The sequence below is a fragment of the Mytilus trossulus genome, chromosome 1 (assembly GCF_036588685.1).
Source record: "Mytilus trossulus isolate FHL-02 chromosome 1, PNRI_Mtr1.1.1.hap1, whole genome shotgun sequence".
Classification (NCBI taxonomy): Eukaryota; Metazoa; Mollusca; class Bivalvia; order Mytilida; family Mytilidae; genus Mytilus; species Mytilus trossulus.
In genome coordinates, this window is record NC_086373.1 from 21,921,833 (window position 1) to 21,942,543 (window position 20,711).

At 32.0% G+C, this 20,711-nt stretch overlaps 1 protein-coding gene across 1 annotated transcript; it reads right to left on the reverse strand.

Moving 5' to 3' along the window:
• Nucleotides 1-93: 93 nt before the first annotated feature.
• LOC134718873 (FMRFamide-activated amiloride-sensitive sodium channel-like) lies at nt 94-20,304 on the reverse strand. Its single transcript, XM_063581704.1, has 13 exons — nt 19,955-20,304; nt 15,158-15,532; nt 13,204-13,367; nt 10,840-10,920; nt 10,265-10,356; nt 9,281-9,444; nt 8,347-8,436; nt 7,547-7,673; nt 5,916-5,994; nt 4,490-4,547; nt 2,987-3,075; nt 888-963; nt 94-606 (listed from the first exon to the last, which is right to left on the reverse strand). The coding sequence occupies exons 1-13, from the start codon at nt 20,072-20,074 to the stop codon at nt 331-333; spliced, it is 1,791 nt and encodes a 596-aa protein (XP_063437774.1). The 5' UTR covers nt 20,075-20,304; the 3' UTR covers nt 94-330.
• Nucleotides 20,305-20,711: the final 407 nt, after the last annotated feature.

Here is a 20,711-nt window from a genome sequence, read left to right on the forward strand (position 1 = left end):
GGATTTTATATATCATTTTTTTTCTAATTCACCAGATAGTATCAACATATTTTTATCAGACTGTTTCATATTCTTTCAAGAAAAAATTCAACGTAAATGTTTAAAACAATATAATGAATAACAAAGTATGATTATGAAAATTATGAAATAATGAAAAACAGTATGAAATTTTCTATGTGTACACCACATGTTTCTGCTGGAGGTCGAAGGTATGTATACTCAAAGCAAAAAAAGAGTTAATGCTACATTACTACACATAATTTACAGGTTGTATTTATATATATTTCCAACTCCCAATATTCATGATATTTATATTTTAGTTTGTATTTGTTACACACGATTTTTCCAGTCACTGTAATGATTGACATTTCCATTTAAGTAATGTTTTGGTAATTCTTGTTGTCTTGTGTCCTTTCTTACTGATGGGTTAGATTTCTCCTTATATTTATCAGATTGCTTCTTCTTAGGCTCTGGTGGTGTTCTGCATTTATGAACACCAAAAGCACAACATTCCAACATTAATTGGAAAAGTTCAAACATACTGATTATAGATAACCCAATCCATAAACCAATAGCACCACCGACATCCGAGGCAAACTGTTGAACCTAGAATATATAAAAATCTCTAAAAAGCAAACCTGCATAGTTATAGTCAACCTGCCATCGCAGAAAATACATCGTTTTGATTTTTTTTCAGTCATAAGTAAACATTCAGCAGGGCTAGGGCATATGAATATTAAGATTCTGACTTCATAAAGTCAATTGAAACAACATAAAACTAAGAAGTAACTTATTAAGATTTAATTTCTGCATACCAGTCCAGTATAAGAAATAAAATCTTCATAAAAAAAATATATATTAACAATGAGTAAGTATAATCAAATTACCTCTATTTCAGGTGTCTCTTCAATCAATTCATAATTCAAATCTTCAAAATATATCTTTATCTTGACAAAGTTATGCCTAAAATAAAAATGATTATATGTAAAGAAGTGTATTGGAGTGCACGTGTAATACATCAAAGTTTAAATCGACATCAGAAGAAAAATCAAGCAATGAATTCACAAACGAACATTAGTAAAACTAGTTTATTGCAACCAATCGAAGTACGAATAGAGAAGTTGACAGGTGAAAAATTTTCTGCTCTGCCCTACAATTTTAAGGTCATGTCCATGTCACAACAAAAATTTAAACATCAATAATAAATGGACATAGATTATAATCCTGCACAAAACTGACACACATGAGAGTGCAATTACGTGAGTCACCCCTAAAAGTAAGAACAGACGTTGGGACAACAGGACAAGGTAAACATGGATCTTCTATACATGCATCATAAGTCTGACGGTTCATGGATATAGTATATCCATTGGCGCATGTTAATAACCGAAAGATTGCAAAACTGGTAAAAATGTTAATGAATATAAAGAAGTCAAACTTGATATCAATAGAACTATATATATAATGACATTACGAGTCCAAAGAAATACAAAGGATTTATAGACTGCAAATGACGGTTGTTTCTGAAGCCTCGGTCACACCTTACCGGATAGCACGAACGGACGACTAACGGATGGAAATAAAAGTTGTCCGTTGACAAAATTGTTATCCGTTGGGAGTCCGTTTATGTACTGACCGAAAATAAAACGGATGTGTAACGGATGTGTAACGGATGTCTAACGGACACACACCGGATATGCAACGTACGAGAAACGGAAAAGTACCGGACAGAACGGATGTCGAACGTTCATCCAACGGACGAGTACCGCATAAAACGTACACCTAACGAAAGCGTATCGGATAATACGGATGAACAATATATACGGAAAAATTAAAGGCGACAATAATAATACATGTACATCGCATAAAATTTTTAATGTTTAGGTGTAACTGGTTTTGGTTTATTCTTTGAAATACCGCATTTCTGAGGCGAAATTTTCAATTGGCATTATTAATCCGTTTCAGATCCGTTCATCATCCGTTTTATCCATTATACGTCCAGTAGAAGTCTGTTTCTCATTCGTTCAACATTCGTTTTATCCGTTAAACGATCGGTAGAAGTCCGTTGATGAATTTATTTATCTTCCAGACCTCCAACGGATGTATAACGGACACGTAAAGGATACAAAACGGAAACGAAACGGACGAGTGCCATACAAAACGGACGCCTAGCGGACGTTCAACGGGCATTTTATCCGTTGGACGTCCGTTTAATGTTTTGAACATGCTCTAAATTTTCCACCGGACAGAACGGACGTCGACGGATAAAACGTACGCTTAACGGACATGCAACGGATATGGACGGACGTCTAAAGGATAACAATGGACGTATAACGGACATGAACGGATTGAAAAAAAGTTATCCGTTAGGCGTCCGTTTGAGCTATCCGGTAAGGTGTGACCGAGGCTTTATAGCTATCTTTTATTTCAAATCAATAGCAAGAAAATCAAGGATTAGAGAAGAATACATCGACTAGCATGTAACACTTAATCAAAGATACACAGTACTAGACTTATAATATCGCCACTCGCGCATTTCGTTTAGATTAGATTTATAAGTCACCTCTTTCGAAATGTTTTCATCTTTGAATTTTATATTTTGCAATTGTTTTTGACATTTAATGCTATGTATAATGTAATGCCACTTGAATATCACTTACATTTTACATTTTGTAGATTAATAAAAAAAAACCCACATTCATAGAAAGTTTGTACTGCAAACATAAACTGTCAATCAAAAGGCAGAAAACACTGTAGTTGCTCATAAAATAAACTCATCATAGATACCAGGACCGAAATTTTATAAAACAGATAAGCAAAATGAAATCAAAAATTACAGAGGGCGAACTCTACTTGAATATGGCTGACATAAGAGATTCCACTTGCAGAAAATTAAGGAAAACAATACAATTCGTAGAAATGACTTTTCAGCATTTGGACAAATTGATAATGTATATAATAAGGGAAGAGGAATATAAGTTCTTACCCTAAAGCACGATAATCGTTTCCTTTACTTGCCATTTGATCGCAAGCCTGTTTCGGGAGTTTTTCACATACACCTTCCATTAAAACATTCTGTAATATAAAAACAAATAATTTATAGGATGAAAGCAGTTGGAGAGTTTTTAAAACAAGTACTTATTTGTGTATACTTTGAAAACTATTTATTAAATACGGAGATGTGGTATGGCTGCAAAAGGCACTACTATGCAACAAAGTCCAAATGAAGCGGGTTTTAGCATTTACAGGTTACTTTATTGCTTCAATAATAAGCTATACCTTAACTGTGTAATCAATTATAAAAGACCAGACGTGACAAAATGGGAAACACTTCAAACGAAAAAATCAACGGCATGATTTATAATTAAATCAATATACGACAAATAATATGACAAACATCAACAAACGGCAACCACTGAATAAAAGGATCATTACAGTCACAAATAGCATTTGTAATGGTTAAACATATTTGTGAGCAAGTCTACCCATATAACCTGTAACAACGATATAACAGTACAGCATAAGAACAGAATATAAATCTCTGTTGGAAATGGCTTGACTCATCAGTTCGGCATGGCGAACAAACAAAAAATAACAAAGGAAAAAATCTATCAAAGTTCCAATTAAAATGTATCCTAAATAAGTAAACACTATTTCAAAGCCAATATCAATTGATAATCAAACTATGTTCTTGCAGTTTTAATCATTCTTTTTACCGAAAACCATAATGGAGTGCTGATTTCCATGTACAGTCAGTGCAAAAGTGTATATGGTGTGATGATTACTCCAACATGTATGTCAAAAGTAGTTTATGAATACACCCTGCTTTATAATACATCGACATAATGAGTCGTCTTTTTGACGTACTTCTTTACATCGAACAGGAAACATGTCGACCCGCCCACAACTTTATCTAAACCTACCAATCTTTACTCCTACTCCAGAATGAATGATTCGTTTAAAGAAGCAAATAATCAAATTCATAATTAACCATGTTACTGAATTTCAAAAAAATAACATAACCATACATTTTAAACATAAGAAAGGTGAGTTAGCATTTTTCTTGATTCAAGTTCATCGAGAACGATCAACAACAACACAGTAGATAGCCAGCGATGCGTAGAAAAAAGAGGAACGATATCAACACAGTTTTATCGTATATGGTGTAAATTCAGATCAAAATTACAAAAAGTCAATGATTTAATTCTAGAATAACTTGTTTTTAAATTCATAAAGAACATTCAAACTTTGCCTTGCGGTCAAGTAAATAAGGAAACAGGGAATCGCGAAGTTGTATTAATGTGTTTTAGTTTTTGTTACACATGAACACATTAATATGAATGAAATGCATTCGGAATAACTATCTCTTTTAGTTAGTTTCAATCGCATCATTCATGTTGTCTTCCTCTTCTACATCGCTTAGCTTATTCCCTGTGTATCACTTTGACAAACAGCTGACCATTTATGAACACAAACTACGTTTACTTACAGCATATTCGTCAGTAGGCCAGTTCCTTGCACTGAAAGATTTCCCAAACTGAGTTTCTCTACAATATTTAAATAATTGTATTAATATATTGAGTTTCTGTTCATGTTAAGTTCTAAATTCAACATAAAATGAGTACCCTGAAAACTGTATATCAATACTGTATTTAGTGCCTTTACATATTATTTTTCGTCAATATGCCGCCGAGAAGATTGCGTGACACTCTTTGGTATTATGAGTCCGTTATAATAATCTTTAGATGTAAGACCAAGCAGAACAAGATTTGTGAAAGTTGACGACAAAAAAAAAACCAAACTTGTGAGGTTCCGATTTACTTCGTTTTTGCAGATAACACAATAGTATTGACTAAGTAAGGGAACACAATTGAAAGGTCCTTTTGCGTTTGGAATATTGTTTCTAGATTCATCGCCATCAATAACGCATTAAGCGTCAAATGTTGAAGAGTATTAACCTCTAAGTTATTGATAAAAGATTAAAAACATTAGAAGTTTAATAACGATGTTCCTAGTATCATTGGGTGCAATTCTGGGTGTCATCATAATGACTTTTTCTGAAAACTGAAAAAGTTAAAAGATGAAGTGCTTCAATGAACAAACGATTTCTAATTAAATGGCACATACAAGGACATAAGCACACACAAACAAACAATCATCTATCTGACAAAAACATTGCCAGGTGTTTTGACTACATGTATTAATATTTTGCCGACTGGTAACCTCCTTAGTATGTAGATATTTATATCAATGAATCAGATTGTGATATTCTATAACGAATCGCTACAATTAAAGTACGAACACACTTTTTATATAGGATATAAAAGTAAAGAAAAGTGACGTCAGAATGAAGGGAGACATGCCTGCCTGTGATGGCACCCGATTACATGCATATGTTTAACTATGTAACACTCTTTATGTATGTGCCTGTCCTAAGTCAGGAGCCTGCAATTCAATAGTTATCGTTTGTTGATATGTTACATATGTTGTCATTCGTTATTTTGTACATAAATTAGACAGTTTTTTCGTTTGAATAGTTTTACATTTGTCATTTCTGGTTCTTTTATAGCTGACTATGCGGAAAGGCTTTTGTGCATTGTTGAAGGCCTTACGGTGACCTATAGTTATCAATTTTTGTGTCATTTGGTTTCTTGTGAAAAGTTGTCTCATTTTATTCATAACTGCACGAATTTGATTATATTCTGAAGTTTGTCATTTTTATTAGCAAAGGTTCCTACTTGGTTTACCTAAATATGATAAATATTCAATAAAACATAGAAAAAGATACGTAATGTAACTTAGAGAATTCTATGACGTGATATATGGCTTCCGATCAGACAATCTTACTGTTTGATATTATCTTTGAATAAAGATTGTTGGCTAAATTGTATGCTTCAAAAATGCTAACAACTTACTGACAAGGCTTTACACATTCAGGACATTCAAGCGTTCTCCCCTTCAAGTCTGCTTCAAGCTGAGCTAAACACACACGTTCTTCCAAAAAATCAAACGTTATCTCATTTATTAGTCCAAACATTTGTTTAGCGATAGTAACACAAAAATAAAATTTATATAAAAATAAATGACATGTGGTATTGCCTATGTCTATGAGGTAAAGATTCACCAAAAGACATAGTGAAGAAAAGATGTAAACTCGTTTACTTTGTGTATGTATAGCATAAATAATATATTGTTTAAATGTTCATATGCAAATATATATCACAAAATCAAAAGGACAGATAAACAATGCGTTAATTTCACGAGCATGTTTACTAGTAAATACATGTTCACCTGAAATGGTCGTTTTGACCTAACAAATGAAATATTAAGTCATTTTCAGTGTACCAGTCATGTTTAAGACGTATCCATTCTGGTACTGTTCAAACAACTCGCCATTAGTCAATAAAGAAATATGCAGTCTATGTTTAGAAGATGTAGTTTACATACATAATAATTAACACTGTACTGAATTGTCTGAAAAGGTACCAAATATAAATGAAGTATCTAAACAGTAATGCATTTATCGCAGTCAAAGATCTGACAATTGACTGAAAGACTGAACTTAACTGAGTAGTTAACTGTAAGAGTTTTCAGATGGTTTTAAGATCAAAATAATCGTTTAAGACTAAAATTTATTTACTAGTGGTTTTAATAAGGTAGACCGGAGTGGACATACTGTACTGTAACTGGCAATTATTAAATTGGTTATGACTCATTTTGATTATTAATATCAAAGTCGGACTGCATAGTTTCATGTCAAATACGGGGTAATAATCCTAAAGAATAAATATAACGATTACAATAACGGTGGAAGCGTAAAACTGGGAAAGTAAAATAAAGATTCAAATACGTTACTGCGAATGTAAAATAAAGATTCAAAGACATTAACTCTATAACACCAAAAAAAAAAACCCAACATTTTGACAACATTTTTTAGCATTTATTTAGACTGCTTTTCATAAAGTACCCTAACATGTTCATGTTTGGGGCTAATAAACTTCAAATATACCACTTGAACACATTTCAATATTTTGGACGTTGTTGATACTTGTTTTTAAGCCTTGTTCATTATTGTTTATAACGTTGAAACCACTAATAACGAACTTCTTACATGAAATCCCTCAATTTAAGAATGCACTGATTATGTTCGTAATTTTTATTTAGGTGTAAAAGCGTTGACCGAAGAATATTTTGTATGAAGCACTGCATTCGGAAAATGTCTGCAAGGTCAACACTTTTACCACCCTATTAAATTACTAAAGGAAACATTCAGTACTTATAATTACATTTACTTGCTAGAATAATAAAAACGATTTCTATCAAGTTTTTCTTTAATTTAGCTGAGCACTTATTGTGGAAGCTCGTGTCGTCATGAATTTGATTTTGGAATGAAAAATAATTTTAGAATGACGCGAGATCGAAAACGGAAGAATGTTTAACACAGATATGTGGACTCCATTTGTTTTCTAGTTTCATACATATCCAACATTTTGGAATTTGTACTTTGATATTTATATCTAGTTTTGAACTCCACAAAATGATTTACCTGTTTCACTCAAGCATGGTACCACAGAAAACGTGTAATTTAAAGTGAAGAATAGGTCTGATTCTGCATTATCAAAACAACCACAGGAGTCCACAATCAATTGTTGTTTACAAAAGTTCTGGCAAAGCTGTAAAATACATGTTTTTGGATGTCATTTCACAAACATATAGTACGAAACGTACATTATGTATGGCATGTTGGTGATATTGTATTTTAAAAATCGTTTTAAACGTATTTCTAATCATCGCACTATCAAGTCGTTTTATTATGGCAAGATATTCCCATCAAGAGTTAAACCATATTTCGAAAATTTTACACGCTTAGATTAAAAACCTTAAAACACTCAATAAGAATTAAAAAATGACACACTGATATGTCTAGGTAAAACAAATAATAAATGTCGAAAATAATTGACTGTCAGACAACTATATGGCACTTTGACAACTTACAGGTGCTTCCATGGGTTTTTTTCGTATGAAATAGTAATCACAGGTACAAGGATTATAATTTAATTCGCCAGACGCGCGTTTCGTCTACATAACATTCATCAGTGACGCTCATATCAAAACAGTTGAAAAGCCATACAAGTACAAAGTTGAAGACATTATTAAGGACCCAGAATTCCAAAAGGTTATGCCATAATACGGCTAAAGTAATCTACTCCTTGGATAAGCAAATCCTTAGTCATTCGTAAAATTCTAAAGCAGAATGTAAAATTATTAAAGCAAATTGTATCGACGGAATTTAACGAGTAATCGAGGAGATACAATGATTGTTTGAACGGTTTTTAACTATCTTACCGTTCTTGTGTATTTAGCACCATAATTGCTTAGATATGCAGTCACGTCTTGACATTCTCCGTATGGTGACCCTTTACGTATCAATTCAACCTTAAATTGAACAAAAATCAGATAATATCAAAACAAAATAAACGCAGCAGAAATATTCCTACCCTTTACAGTATATTCGACACTTTAACATTAATGTTTAAAATCTACTGGAATAGTGGATTTCTTGTGGCTTTAAAGTTTATTGAATATAAATTTTAAAAAGTATTAGAAAGATCCTCCTAGCAGTATATCAATCCTTTAATTTTCAGATTACTTTCATTAATATGTTAGAGACTTCCAATACGATGAAAACATTAGTTCGTATGAAAGAAAAATTACTGCTATTGTACACAGACTTCCAATACGATGAAAACATTAGTTCGTATGAAAGAAAAATTACTGCTATTGTACACAGACTTCCAATACGATGAAAACATTAGTTCGTATGAAAGAAAAATTACTGCTATTGTACACAGACTTCCAATACGATGAAAACATTAGTTCGTATGAAAGAAAAATTACTGCTATTGTACACAGACTTCCAATACGGTAAAATACATTAGTTCGTATGAAAGAAAAATTACTGCTATTGTACACAGACTTCCAATACGGTAAAAACATTAGTTCGTATGAAAGAAAAATTACTGCTGTTGTACACTGACTTCCAATACGGTAAAAAAAGAAGTTAGTGGCAAGAAAAAATACTGCTGTTATACATATGAACATGTCAATTATTGTTCACAATAAACATTCTGAATATTAAAAAGAATTATGTTTGTATATGGTCTCAATAATTATCTCCTGTAATTGTTTGAAATAAAAATGAATGGGTAAAAACATTATCGCTACAACAAAAGTATTGCAGTAATTTTAACGAAATAATATAATCACATATTATTCATACTTGTTTCAATGCAACGTGAGTTTCAAATCCCGACGCCACGTACTCTCCCTCATCTGAAGGGAATGGATAGGTATATCGATCATGAATCTGTATTCGAGCCCCATATCCTTGTGTAATACCAGCTAAATATTCCTCTGTTTCTGTGTACAATGTAAGGTCTAAACCTAAAAAAAAAAGACAAATTTTAAAAACATCTATATTTACACGAAAACTTTGAATATATCGATATTTGATCAGAAACAGTATTGTTGGGACCATTTCAGGACGAAAAACAGTTTTTTCTCATTTCAAAATGTTGGTGCGATTTAGGAATAGTTCGAAATATCGGTGTTCTGCATACTATGATTTCAGAGACCACTGTTTGTCTTCCCTATGATATTGTTGGCTCTGCATTTCATTACATACTTCTTTAAAGTTTATATTGTTAACTGCTTTCCATATTCATTCATTAATTCAAACTTTGAGTTTATATGAATTTCTTTGTCATCTAGCTCATTTTTTAAAACTTGCAAATTTTTACAACTCTTGACATGCTGCCAGGTATAGAGTATAGAGGCGTCTATTACCTGAACAACTGATGTACGGTTATTCTAGAAAGTTATATTGGCATTACAGTTTGTTCTTATGGTGTATGTTACGCTAGTGCTGCTCTTAAAGAAACTGGGGTCAAGGATCGGCACTTTCAAACATTTTTAACCCAGAAACATTATGTATGTGTCTGTCCAAAGTAGATAGGTTCTTGTCGTTGGTTCATGTCATTCATATTTGTTTTTCGTATTTGTTTTGTTATAATTTCAGTAGATAGACCATCGTGTATTATTTGTTGAGGAATATTTATAAACAAGGTCTTGGTAGCTTCCGGTGAACTATTTTTAGAAATCCAACTTGAACAATAGTCTTGGGTCGTTCTGAGCGTTGATTTGATATATTTTTCGATGAACGTATAGAAACCCAAAAGAGAATCTCTTCTTTTTTCATGCTTACCATTATCTGGACCTGCTGACGTGACTACAAATTCTTCAGACTGAATTGTAAAACAATTTCCATAGTCCTCTGTTTGAAACCATGTAAAATTTCTGTAAAATGTAATATCTAATATTAACTCATGAATTTATTTCAGCAGACTTCTAAAGAAAAGTAACCTCACATTAAATGTAAGTTCCATGCATTGACGTTTTCAATATTTCAGATGACTTCTCATTACATAGCATGATATTATATTAGTAGAACAAGCAATATTATGCAGCCAATAATAATAATAATAAAAATACTCAATACAACTTCACTTAAAAATAAGTTTTTATTTAAAATCCAACCATTGCGAGTGCAAGTAACATATCTCCTAAATAGACCAACTAGTACTATACCGTTTAAGGCTTTTTTCTAATTGTTGATTGCTTGAGGTTCGTCTGGTTGAGAAGTTCCATGTTTTTCATTTAAACAACTTATTTATTGCTTTTTGTCAGTGTGTTTATTGCAATAAGGATACAGTTCAACCGAGTTATTATACCTACTTATATGCGTCACTTATTTTCTACTGAAAATGTTACTTTACTTACGATTGGTAGCATTGATATCCACCAAATGAACAACCAATCAACAAATTATTTAACTGATGCCCCGCCTTTCGTCTGGTTGACCTAAGAGAAATATGTTCAGCATTTCAAGGTTACTGTGAGAGGTGAAGGTTATAATAGCACAAAGTAGTGGTATGCATACAATAATTGCTTTTATTGTATAGCAATATAATATTTCCCACAGAAAGTAACCAAAAGTTAGCGTGCAATAAATCTTCAAAAATTCATGACGTCATCAACGTCAAAATCAAGTTTAAACCATTTTTTACTTTTAAATATTATATTGCTATACAATAAAAGGGTTATTGCATGAATATTGGGGAATATTGTCCCTCGTAGAACATATATTGCACTCGCAAGCTCGTGCAATATAAGACTCTACTCGGGACAATATTCCCCAATATTCATGCAATAACCCTATATTATTCATAAGTATTCAATCGAGCAACTCATTGGCTAATATCCAATATCTCCTTTTATTCATGAGTATTCAATCGAGCAAATCATTGGCTGATATCCAATAGCTCCTTTTATTCATATGTATTCAGTTGAGCAACTCATTGACTTATACCCAATATCTCCTTCCATTCATACTTATTCAGTTGAGCAACTCATTGGCTTATACCCAATATCTCCTTCAATTCATACTTATTCAGTTGAGCAACGCATTGACTTATACCCAATATCTCCTTCAATTCATACTTATTCAGTTGAGCAACTCATTGACTTATACCCAATATCTCCTTCAATTCATACTTATTCAGTTGAGCAACTCATTGGCTTATACCCAATATCTCCTTCAATTCATACTTATTCAGTTGAGCAACTCATTGACTTATACCCAATATCTCCTTCAATTCATACTTATTCAGTTGAGCAACTCATTGGCTTATACCCAATATCTCCTTCAATTCATACTTATTCAGTTGAGCAACTCATTGGCTTATACCCAATATCTCCTTCAATTCATACTTATTCAGTTGAGCAACTCATTGGCTTATACCCAATATCTCCTTCAATTCATACTTATTCAGTTGAGCAACTCATTGACTTATACCCAATATCTCCTTCAATTCATACTTATTCAGTTGAGCAACTCATTGGCTTATACCCAATATCTCCTTCAATTCATACTTATTCAGTTGAGCAACTCATTGACTGGTACCCAATATCTCCTTCAATTCATACTTATTCAGTTGAGCAACTCATTGGCTTATACCCAATATCTCCTTCAATTCATACTTATTCAGTTGAGCAACTCATTGGCTTATACCCAATATCTCCTTCAATTCATACTTATTCAGTTGAGCAACTTATTGGCTTATACCCAATATCTCCTTCAATTCATACTTATTCAGTTGAGCAACTCATTGGCTTATACCCAATATCTCTTTCAATTCATACTTATTCAGTTGAGCAACTCATTGGCTTATACCCAATATCTCCTTCAATTCATACTTATTCAGTTGAGCAACTCATTGGCTTATACCCAATATCTCCTTCAATTCATACTTATTCAGTTGAGCAACTCATTGGCTTATACCCAATATCTCCTTCAATTCATACTTATTCAGTTGACGAACTCATTTGCTTAAACCAAATGTCTTCTTTTTGTTCATATGTATTTATTCAATCAACTCACTGCTTTATACCCAACATTTCCTTTTATTCATAGTTACCCAACCAAACAACTGATTGGCTTATACCCAATATCTACTTGTATTCATAGTTACCTAGTCAGCCTATTCGTAGCATTTTACTGTCTGTCAAACAAATAGTTGATTGCATGTTTTACTTGCTTATCTATCATTTTTTTTAAATGCAGCGGAGGTTTAAAACAATCGATCAATAAAAAAGAGAGTGGAAATGAGGAATGTTTCAAAGATACCAACAACCCGACCAAAGAGTAGAAAACAGCCGAAGGCCACCAACGGGTTTTCACAGTGGCAAATCGTGCTTCCTCGGCCGGAGGCGGGCTTCAGCTGGCCCCTAAACAAAAATGTGTACTAGTTAAGTGAAAATGGACGTCATACTAAACTCCAAAACATATAAACGAACTCATTCAAAACTAACAAAGGCCGGTAGCTCCTGATTTGATTTGGAACCAGCGCAAAAAAATAACTATAGGGTAAATCAAAGTAAGGGAGATCTCAATCCTCCCCCTATACAACTAGCCAATGTAGAAAAAATAAACACACAGAAATATGCACAGTAAAACTCAGTTTTTAAAGAAAGTCATAATATGTCCTTTGACACATTTCACATTTCCATTCTCTTTTCATTGTTTGATTAAACCTCCGCTGCACAACTGTGTGTGATACAAAAGTGTCATAGCAAATATATTACCTTGGATGTTGCATGTATAGAGCTTGAAATGTCTGTGTTATCTGGAAGTTGTTGTCCTTCTTTTGACCGCCTTTGTTAGTAAAATCGTAGCTTCTGGACAGATTGTCGAAGTTAATATTATCGAATTCATCAACATATCTCTTCTTTCGTTTCTTTCCAGGCGGCTACAAATTACAAAATTCATTTGTGTACTGCAACTATTATAGGTTATAGAGTTGCTACTGCTGCTAATGGACTGCTAGTTGTTCCCGGTGATATCAACCATCTCAGGCAAAATAACCTTAGGTTGATTCTCGTTATTTTTTTATGTCCTGTTTGGTATTTTTGTTATTTTTTTATGTCCTGTTTGTTATTTTTGTTATTTATAAATTTCCTTGGCTTTTCTATTTTATGGATTGAAACGTTGGTCATTAAAGTAATCTCGTTAAATGTGTTTCAAGTGCAACATGATAATAGTTACTATACGGTATTGGCTTTGCTCATTGTTGAAGGCTGTACGGTGACCTATAGTTGTTAGTGTTTGTGTCATTTTGGTCTTTTGTGGATAGTTGTCTCATTGGAAATCATACAACATCTTCTTTTTTATATAAGATTCAAGATAAACGCAAAGATAGGGAAAACCATAAAAAAAAATGTGTGGCGCTTACACGCTTCTGTAGTCCTCTTTTAAGTTCTTGTCATTAATATGATTTTATTTGAGCCAACATTTGCTACCTCAACAAAGTATTTGGCTACAATATGTTTTTAACCAAAGTGTATTAGAAGCCCAAATATCTTTTGTGAAAGTGTAAACAAACCAACAGTAAGATAAACGACCACTGTGGCACCGTTAAAGTCCACAATTCCTCTAAAGTCCACAACACCGCTAAAGGCCACAACAAATTTCTGCTAAAGCCCACAACGCCGCTAAAGTCCACAAACTTTCCGCTAAAGTCCACAAAATGACCTCCGCTAAAGTCCACAAGAAAACGCCGTTAAAGTCCACAACAACAAGTTCCGCTAAGGTCCACAAAAATGCACCGTTAAAGTCCAAACAATTTTTTTATTATAAAAAATCAATTCGTTTCTTTTTTTTTACTCCCGATAGTATAGATCTAATAAAAGAATGGATTTTTGTTCTTGTAAAGCATTTTTTATCAGCTTGAATAATATTTTTGATAAATATAAAGATTCTGATTTTGATCCCAACAAATCTGAATTTTTCATATTGCGATTTCCTATCAATCAAAATGCGCTTTTCGTATTCTTTCGTAAACATTTGTACATCCAAAAATAATCTAATATAGCGTTCTTTTTATTTACAAGCTAGAGACACTGACATATTTTGGAGCCTATATTTGGGGTCCTACTAAAAAGCGCCACTAATCGCCCTGGTGAAGAAAAGTTCCCCGGGGAACATATATAGATATTATATTGGCATAAAACTACTTTGTGTCGATGAAATAAGTTATGCACATTTTTTTTTTTTTTATAATTTTAGACAAGTATTTTACAAATTTAGATAATAGACATTTCCATTCTCAATTTTATTTGTTTGTAATAAAGCACAAAAACAAGTATGAATGTTTCAATTTTAACAACAATATATATGATTACTATTTCGAAAGACAGTTAATAATGGATCACAGTTAGTGCTGAAGATTTTTTTAAATGTTAGACATCAAAAGACATGTTTTTCAAAAGCGATATCAAAACGAAAAATGCAAAACAACACAGATAGATATTAATTTTATCCGCTAAATTCCAGATACTATTTTATGATCATGAACAAGATTCTGTCCAAATTTGGTACAAATCCAGGATAGTTTAAGACAAATATTAAAAGTTTAAACACTTTTACCACAGAGTGAATGTAATGTTTCCTTGTAGAAAAACTAACCACAAATAGAAATCATTAAAATAATAATAATGATATTATACTGAAAATAATTTAACTAATTTGAACAAAACTTACCCCATTAAACCGGGCAGGATCTGTCTGCGTCACAAGAGATTGCAAAGCCTCTGACATAATATTCAATTCACTTTTCTTCACGGCATTTACGTTACAAACTGTTACCGCTGGTAGAACTAAATGATTAAATCCTAGAGAAATGGAGACTTGAACATCAAACTGTAGAAACTGTTCTATGAGAGAGTAAAGATGGAGTGTCATCCCAGCTATACCACAGAGAAGTAGAAAAACCCAAAACACTTTCGCGTACCATAATTTGGCAGCATTTATCCAAGGTAAACCTTGCATAGAGGTCTTTTCGGCAAATCTAACACATAATCTATTAAACGATTTCTGTTTTCCCTCTGAATCCAATGATTCAGTTTCTTCATTTTCCTACAAAATGCAAAAGAAATGTCATTTAATATTGAAGACAATTATCTTTGTCGATTTTAATTATGTTATTAAGCATTACATTCATGGTCCTGGTTAAGTTTACGACAAATCCCGGCTACAAGTAACAACAAATGTTGGAGGAAAGATTTCCTGTGAGGCATCATATTTTGTGACAAAGGTTTTAATACTCATGATACTGTAAAAAAGATGCAAACCTAGACTTATTTTTACGCATGCATGGTTTTTGTCATACATCCATTCCGAGATCTACCGGTAATTACAAAACATAGTCAAATGGTAATTTGTCTGTAGATGCATCATGTAAGACGATTATTAACACTAGGTTTTGTGACCTTGATAATAAAAATATAACCAAACACGAATGGCAGAGAAGTGATCTTTTATTGAGGAAGATTCAAACTGAAATAGGTTGACAAAAACAAATTTAAGTCACATATTAGCAACATCAAATCATATGGAATGACTCATCGTCAGTTCATACTTCTTGTTAGTGCCAAAGGCCATCATGGTATAGTCTTTATGTGACCTTGGTCTCATTTAACGTGCGATTGACTTAATGGAGAACTTGGTCTTACACTAAATAGATATCATAATCAAAAAAGTTAGAGCAGTGTTTTTTTAATATATTTCTCGTAAATAAAAACAAGCTAAGCTATCCTGCTAAAATGTACCAAATAATGTTATTGAATATCATTGTACGTATAAACTAACATATCTTATAACAAATATACTTGACCATGTGAAATAAATCTCTGTATGAAATGTTTATTTAGAATTTACTCAATCACGGTTCGATTCTTTGTCGTAACAAAACTAATATTTGATTAAAATATGAATTTTAAAACAATATTGACCATATCTTGGCGAATATTTTGAAAGTTCAGACTTTACAAATTAAAGTTAAACTACAAATAAAATAACGCGATGCTTTTATCCTTTTGATAATGGGCAGAATATCAATGTTTTGGTTCAAACATTATTTTATTTGGACACTTCATTAAACAAAACATTATTTCTTTTATGAGAATTACAACTAGAATAATAGATAGGTAACACTCCCAAATAGAACAACCACATTTAAAAAAATACTGCACTATAGAAATGAATGGTTTTTTTTTCTTCGTATATGGAATTTACAGAGTATGATAAATGGCTTTTAACAAAAAGCGGCAACTATTTCAAGCAAATTAATATTAAAATCAAATCTTATTTTAAAATGCACAGGAGTATTTGGTGATTTCTCGAAAATAATTGTATGTTGTCATATATTGTTACATAGCTCTTTTATATTCTTACATGTTAGAATCTAGGATACGCATCACTAATATCTGGCAATCAGGCATAAATAGGACAAGCTGATCATGAGTTCTTGCGACATTCCAAGAGCATGATTACACAAAAAATGAATCTCAGTCATCATAAACGAGTACCGAGAGTTTGTCCAAAATGTCCCAAAATTGCGGTGTTTTAAAAATTTCCCTTCTGACCTTTGACAACTTTTTTTCAATAATCTGAAGCAGAAGTTTGTCACTCTACAACATGACTTAATTTAAGGGCATTATCTGTATCTTCAAAACAAGACCAAAGTTAGCCATGAGGTACATGTATTTCGGTCCATAAGCTCTTCAAATTAACCTTTATATAGTGGAGTGACTTATGAAGAAAAGATCGCTTTACCAATTTTAAGCAAATTAAGTCGTCTTGCAGGCCTCCAGATTTTTTTGAAAATTAATTGTTCACCCAAAGAACCGGTTTGGCCACAATATAACAATTTCAAGTTTATTTACAATTTATACAGTGTGTACTATGTAAAGTATGTTTAAATGAACATATGTTCTCATAGTTTATGACTTTATTCCTTATAGGTTGAAAAATACAGGCAAAGTTTAAATGTTTATGAAGTGTCCTATATTTTGACTTTAGTGGAACCTTAATTAGTAGGTGAACTTTAAACAACTAGGGATGTTGACTTTTTTGGTTCGAGCGTCACTGATGAGTCTTTTGTAGACGAAACGCGCGTCTGGCGTATACACTAAATTTAGTCCTGGTATCTATGATGAGTTTATTTAGTATCGAATAATCGTATCGAAAGTATTTACATACCTTCACATCCACAGATTTTTTAGAGGGACATTAATTTTTTCGATCAGTGCTTCGTATCGTCTGTCCGTCCGTCCGTCTATCCCGCTTCAGGTTAAAATTTGTAGTCAATGGTTTTGATGTAGTGGTAGTTCAATCAACTTGAAACTTATCAGTACACATGTTCCCTATGATATGATCTCTCTAATTTTTATGCCATATTAGAGGTTTGAATCCAATTTCACGGTCCACTGAACATAAAATGATAACTGCTTCCCATGACGCGTAATATTTCTGTTAATTATGTTTGTTATTCACATGTATATCGGGTTTTCGGTTTTAGTAAAGTATGTTATATGCCATTGTTTGTTTTGTTTTACAAAAAGGGATACACAATATCTCTATATAGATCTTGTACGTTTTGTCCTATTAACATGAAATAAACTTATAAAAATAAAATAATGGTTTATTTCTTATTTTTTGTGACTTGAATGGAGAGTTGTCCAATTGGCACTCATCTTCTTGTATCTATTCATATACATGTACTATCGTGTTCATGCCAACATTTATGAACCAATAATAGATTTTATAGTTCCAACATTCGTTTAAGTTTAAATTTTATCATTTTTATCATTAACTATGCAGTACTTTCATATTTCTCCTTTATTCTGTATTGTATTTTAACAAAACTTTCCCAAAAAATATTTTTTTATGTTGTCATGTTTATTAAATACATAAATATTAAATATGAATATTTTTTGTCGATAACTTCGGTAGATAAATATTTTTGTCTATCTTATATGTTAGAAACCGGCTGCTAAACATCACTTATATCTGACAATCAGGCATAAATATGACTAGCTAAATACGTCATGCATTCCTAGAACATGATTCTAGACAAAAATGTTCTCAGATATTACGAGATACTTCCGGAAAATTGTCCAAAATGTAAAAGAAAATACGATTGTTGTACTATTTAATCATAATATATTTATTGTATATATTTTTAATATTGTACTGAATTATATAATAGCTGTCATCTTGAAATTTTGTATAGTGTACTTATATAGAGAGGATAATCTTAAGTTGTTATAACTTGTATCCAATCCTATTGTATATTTAGACAATCAAATTTGTTTAAACTAAAGGGTATTATATCTGTCTTCATTCCAAATGAAACCAAACTTAGCCTGGAGTTATTTCGGTCCATTAAAACTCTGTATTAAATCTACTTTACTTACGACCGTACTATCAAGTAACAGTCGTGAACATTTGATATTGTATTATCAGTAATACAGTGAAAAAGATCAATTTTAAAACCAATATAAATATAGCCGGTTTTAAAATTTATCTTTTTTACTATTACTGAAAAATTTAATGCAATAATTTATTTTTCAAAAGCAATACGTTAGTTTAATCTAAAACTTTGTATTTTATTCTTTGCATTTGACACAAATTGTTTTGTTCTGGTTAAATCGTTTGTCCTACATGCTTGATTTCACAAATTTTGTAAACATGTTCATCTAAACATAACAACTTTCGTCTGTCTTTTTAAATTACATATTTGTGAACGAGTTATTAATAAAAAATGAATTATATTACTAAACTTCATCAAACTTTGTGTGAATAACATTTTTTTTTAAATTGCTCTTACATGTACAATAATCATTATTTTAATCACCATACCAACCTTTATTTTTTTCAGGACTTTTAAACCAAAAAATAAAATCTATCTGGTGATTGTTTCATGCCCAGTTTAGAAGGAGTTCCGTTTGGTTTACCCATAGAATTAACTGTAGCACGTCGTTATAATTTTTTTTCGTATGGTACAAGGTGTCCTATTGAACATTTGCCCCCATTTATCACTGGGCTAAGCGGTCTACTTATATATTTGACCGCCTTTCCTACGAAAAAAAGCAAGTTAATTATTATGAAAGTTTTCTTTTAAAGGTTATCCTTTATAAATGGCTATATACGGAAATACATACTTTTGTTTAAAACTTTATACCTCGACCTACATTTTGGAATAAGTTTCTCGTAGTTCCTATAAAAGCATTGTATCTAGAGTAAGACAATGACTATTATATAGGGCAATATTACAGTGGTAATCTGACTAAATACATGTACATTCTCTAGTCTAACACCTCAATACATGTACATTGTATCTAGAGTAAGACAATGACTATTATATAAGGCAATATTACAGTGGTAATCTGACTTAATACATGTACATTCTCTAGTCTAACACCAAACATTAACAGGCAGGAAACTAAGAATTATTAATAAATTTGTCGTTCTCCGATAATAATTAAACAAGCCTACCCGTAATTTGTCTCCATAGTCCACAGGGGGCTCTGTACTCTTGGTGTTCTTGAAATATTCCGATCCGTTAAAATAATCCTCATCTCTGCTCTTACTTCTAACATCATGTCGTCCATACATACTGGTTAAGTGGTATGTCTGATCGAATATTTACTTTTTAAATCACCAAGTGGAGCGGTAACAATGTGTGTTTAGAAAAGTTTTAAAAAGGTGCGATTATCGTGACTTCATCACAATAAAGTGACAACTTGTGATCAGTAGCTTTGAATTTTACCTTAAGTCGTGATTATTAATTTGCTTCTGTTATATTTAGATTCCATTTTTAAAGGTTTAAAAATAGAGAATTAGTGTTAAAGTATTTTTGAATTCTTTTTATCAGGTATAAATAGTTTACTATTTCATTTCATTTATAAAACTGCATGTCTTCAAATCGTTTCATTATTTGTTGTTCTGTTAAATTGTGATATTCGCTACGTTAAGTTATGAAGAAAAAAGAAATATTATTCTCTTTTACAGCGGATTCCATTGAGTGTGTAGCCAAAGGTGATATCTTTGGTTTGTTTGTTTGTTCGCTGAACCGTGAAGTCATTGTTAGGTTAGGAAAACTTCCCTACTTTAAAAATAGACTAGTCCGACAGAAAAACAATATATCTGACTGTTGGACTATGCTACTTCGAAAGGAGGGTAGTATACCTGACCTAAAATTACTTCACGGTTCAGCTAACAAGCAAGCTAACCAAAGATATTACCTTTGGCT

Coding starts and splice junctions, on each gene's coding strand:
- LOC134718873 (XM_063581704.1), bottom strand. CDS start 20,074: ATGTATGGACGACATGATGTTAGAAGTAAGAGCAGAGATGAGGATTAT. Junction 15,533..19,954: donor ACTATGGAGACAAATTACGG/GTAGGCTTGTTT, acceptor TGCATTTTGTAG/GAAAATGAAGAAACTGAATC. Junction 7,674..8,346: donor GTGCTAAATACACAAGAACG/GTAAGATAGTTA, acceptor TGTATTTTACAG/CTTTGCCAGAACTTTTGTAA.